Consider the following 4,492-nt stretch of genomic DNA (forward strand, 5'->3'; position numbering starts at 1 on the left):
GATCCTTATTATTACTTGTGTTCCTGTGACACACTAGACAAGTAGGGATTTCCAACGGCTGCCTTCAGACGGGATTATCATGGTCTGCCTTGATTTCCATGTGACCTCGAATTTCATATTAGTTGTCATAGGCAAAATATCAGTAGAACACTAGAACCACCTAATTCAGATAGTAGGCAATTTGTCAGATGGGACCCATCACCCTACGTGAGATGTGAAGACAATTGAGTTAATATATACTTGCGGGGATGCTTTTTTATTTTTTGTGCAACTTGCCAGGGGTTTTCTTTTCTATTTGTTTTGGGCAAGTACTCGTTCCCTACAAAATAGTTTTTTTTTTTAACTAAAATGGATCTAGGATAATAGTTTTTATTTCCCTTTTATTTGTTTGTTGTGCTATTGTTATATACATCAATATTATTTGTTTGAAAAAAATATTATTTGTTGTAATTGTTTAGCTCGAACTTGGCTCAAGTAAAAAGAATTAAGTTCGAACTTGGTTTAGCTTTTAACTCCAACCCTATATCACATTATGCACTAGCTAAAATGACGCACCAGAAGACAGATTTTCCATCATGAGTCCCACTTTTTTTATGGTAGGAGACCTTACCAACTACCTAGTTTTTTTTGGCCAGATTAACACCTTGCATTTTCTGGTGTCTTTTTAGAGGCGCTTAAGTGATGCACAGTTTTACTACCAAAAAAAAAAAAAAAGAAGTGATACTCAGGTGTCACGGGGATAATCGTTGGGGCCCCGTGTGGCATTCGAAAGGGGCGAGTAAGCCTATGCAACAAAGCAAATACACACAAAAAGGCAATAAAATGGAACACGAATTAGCAAAAGGTTATTTGTATTGCAATAATCAGTGGCAAGCACAAGCACATAGTACAGTGTCGAGGGGATCTCGTGCTTAACCTTTACACGCTTATTGGCTCACTCGACTACCTACCTCCCCTCAAAGAGTACGTTAAGCTTTTAGGGGAGTGACAATAAGAAACATTAAAAAGGTGGGAATCATACTACAGTATTACAATAATGCCATTGGCAAATCCCCCCATACAAAAGTACATGCATAACCCACCCATGACACACTTGGACATTGGAATGGCGGCTGTAGGCATGTTGGTTGGCACTTGATGGTGCGGCGAAGAGAACACCTGTTATAGTCTCCCCCACTCAATTTAGTCTTTGTCCTCGAAGACTAGCTTTTGCTTGAGGCTTGAACTTGTTGGTAAAGGAAGGTTCTTCGACTGCTGCACGAACAAGGTTTCTTCCAAGGCCAAGATAGAAGGTTGGGTAGATGGCTAGTGGATGTTCCGGATGGTGGGAAAACCTATGGCTAATCCCTAAGTTAAGTCCCTTCCTGGCTGCTTCGAGGTAGGATTTTGGATGATTCCCGATGGTGGTAGGAAAATTGGTGGCCAAGGCTGGGTCAAAATGGTATTTTGGATTATTAGGGTGTTGGTTCCCATAAATTTGTCCCCAAGGGTGACTCATAGGGCTACTACGAAATTTAGCTTGAGGGATGATGTGAATGTGGTCCCTAAATGGATTGGGTGGCACTCGCTCTCCCCGGTGGTTGTGGTAGTAGATGTGGGCAAAGTTTGACACGGCCTTGGGTCTTCTATTGGGCCCACCAGTTGTGGGTGTGAGCGGCTTCTGCTGCAAAGGTGGCTTCCGCTGTTGTTGTTGTGGCGGCATTGGCACTGACGCTGGCGCTGGCGCTTTCTTCATGGAGTTGCTACGATCACTTCTGGTTGCATTGGTGGTGGTTGTAGATCTCTCTGCCATCAATGGTTGAAGGTGGTGTTGGAGTTGCAAGGCAGAGACTTGCTTCTTCTTGGTGCTGGCGGTGGCGATCATGTTGACCATGCAAGGTGACTGCTCGTCCAAGATCATCAAGGTGTCGAGGTGAGGCGCCGGTGCCGCTTTTGCTTGTATCATGAAGTCCATTCCAAGGACAATATCAAAATCATCTATGTGGACGACGGAGAGGTCAATATCTCCATCCCAAGTGCCGAGTTGTAGTCTTACTCGGCGAGCCATGCCTTCAGTAGGTTTGGCACCTGTGTTAACTGTTTTGAGCCAGCCAGGCTCTTTGGAAACAACCAAGTTAAGTCTCTTGGCCTCTGCAATGGATATGAAGTTGTGAGTGGCCCCTGTGTCAACTAGGGCCCTGGTTGGCCTCCCGCCAATGATTACATCAACATACCTCAGTCCTCTCTTGAATGAGGAGGGCTGTTTGGAGGTAGCCCCTTTCTTCATCATGGCATTGAAAAGTTGGAGGGCGCCCACTCTTGGCGCTTGGGTACTCCGTTCCCCATCACTCTGCTCATCATCACTTAGCTTGGCAATGAGGGCATTCAACTTTGCTCGCTTTGGGCAATTCCTGGTGAAGTGCTCCTCCCCACATATGTAGCAAATGGGAGGACGGCTTGGTCTCCCTTGATATCTATTGTTGTAGTAGCTTTGACTTCCTTGTGGCTGCTTCCCCTTGTGGAGCTCGACTGGTTTGTGGTTGAAGGGTGGCTTCTCTTTTGGGGGACTTGGTTGTCTATCTCCCCCACTCGAATGTGTGGTACGCGGGCTAGCTGGTCTGCTTCCTTTGTCATTCGACACTCTGTTCACTAAGTTGTTCGGCCACGGCCATGGCGGAGGCAAGGTCCTGAACATTGCGTCGTTGGAGCTCGAGCTCGGCCAAAGGCTTTAGACCATCCATGAAGTTGAACAATAAGTCATTGTCTGGCATATCGGTGACTTCTAATGTGAGGGCTGAAAATTCTTTGACATAGTCATGGAGGGAGTCGCCGTGCTTGAGAGTCTTCATCTTGCGACGAGCGAGGTATTCCACGTTCTCTGGGTAGAACTGTCTCTTCAGCTCTCTTTTAAAGTCAGCCCAGGTACGGATAACACACGTACCACGTTCTATATCAACAAACCTTCTGCGCCACCACAACATAGCGACATCAGTCAAATACATAGTAGTAGTATGTACCTGAGTCATTTCATCAATCACATTGGCGGCGGCAAGGTACTGTTCCATTTGCCACAGGAAGTTGTCGAGCTCTCGTGCATTGCGGGTACCCGAATAGGGGGTTGACTCCTTAATCTTGATGTGGGAGGGAGTATGTGTAAAGGAAGTGCTGGCTGGATTAGCGACGGCCCTCTTCAGGATTGCACATTTTGCTTTGAGCTCCTCTAATTGAGCTTGGGTGTCGGAGGAGACACATGCGGCGGACTTCATTGAGGCCCACTCCGCTCTCATTTCATCTAGTTGGGCCTAGACGGCCATTGATGTGGAGGTGTTTCTTCTCCACGTTGCCCACTCATTCTTCATCTCATCGAGTTGGGCTTGGAAACTATCAAGCCTGTCTTGGACCTGTGAGTTGGAGGAGCTTGCTTCTTGTTGGCGCGCAGTGCTGCAAATTTGCTTGAGCGTGCCATTGATTATGTCTCGGACCTCGTCCACGACTCCACTCAAGCGACCTTCAATCTCGACCAGTGTGTTGTCCATGGCTTCCATGTTTTGATGCAGCTCGTCTATCGAGTCTCGCATCTCACCTACGATGGCTTCGCAACGTAGCATGCGCAACTCAACGGCTGCATGCTTGTTGGAAGATTTCTCACGTTTGCTGGGCTTCGGTTCCTTGTCCTTGCCGATGTCATCGGCGAGCGCATCATCGGCCTCATGGGCTGTGGGGAGTCCATGTTCGATCTCCTTCACGATGTCCCTGTTGTGCTTCATGCTGTCACTCATGTCGTGGGTCAAATGGCTTAAAAAGAGCTCTTGCTCTGATACCAACTATCACGGGGATAATCGTTGGGGCCCCGTGCGGCACTCGAAAGGGGCAAGTAAGCCTACGCAATAAAGCAAACACATACAAAAAGGCTATTTGTGTTGCAATAATTAGTGGCAAGCACAAGCACACAGTACAGTGTCGAGGGGATCTCGTGTTTAACCTTTACACGCTTATGAGCTCACTCGACTACCTACCTCCCCTCAAAGAGTACGTTAAGTTTTTGGGAGAGTGACAATAAGAAACATAAAAAAGGTGGAAAATCATACTACAATATTACAATAATGCCATTGACAAATCCCCCCATACAAAAGTACATGCATAGTCCACCCATGACACACTTGGACATTGGAATGGCGGTTGTAGGCACATTGGTTGACACTTGATTGCGCGGCGAAGAGAACACTTGTTACACAGGTGCATACTAATTCTAGATAGTCGATCAGATCAAGGTGTAGATGATTAAGATGGTGCTTGGTATCGATGTAGATTTTCGAAGAAACGATACAAGCTCAGCATTATAGATGCATTTAACAAAAAATGCCTAATTGGTTGGGTTGTTTATCAAAAAAAACAAATTTTGACGTTTTTTATTTTTAAGACCGATTTTTTACTGTTTGACTTGTATGAGGCTAATGGCATCCAGTGGTGCCTAATGGGGCTGAGGTGTAAAAAAATCATACAGAACAATTAA

At 46.0% G+C, this 4,492-nt stretch overlaps 1 protein-coding gene across 1 annotated transcript; it reads right to left on the reverse strand.

The window, feature by feature from the left end:
* Window positions 1-2,609: 2,609 nt before the first annotated feature.
* LOC148804257 (uncharacterized) lies at window positions 2,610-3,245 on the reverse strand. Its single transcript, XM_088900341.1, has one exon. It carries the CDS (start codon window positions 3,243-3,245, stop codon window positions 2,610-2,612), a length of 636 nt encoding a protein of 211 aa, XP_088756467.1.
* Window positions 3,246-4,492: the final 1,247 nt, after the last annotated feature.

Source organism: Nelumbo nucifera, chromosome 1 (genome assembly GCF_055504915.1).
Source record: "Nelumbo nucifera cultivar China Antique chromosome 1, China Antique-T2T, whole genome shotgun sequence".
NCBI lineage: Eukaryota > Viridiplantae > Streptophyta > Magnoliopsida > Proteales > Nelumbonaceae > Nelumbo > Nelumbo nucifera.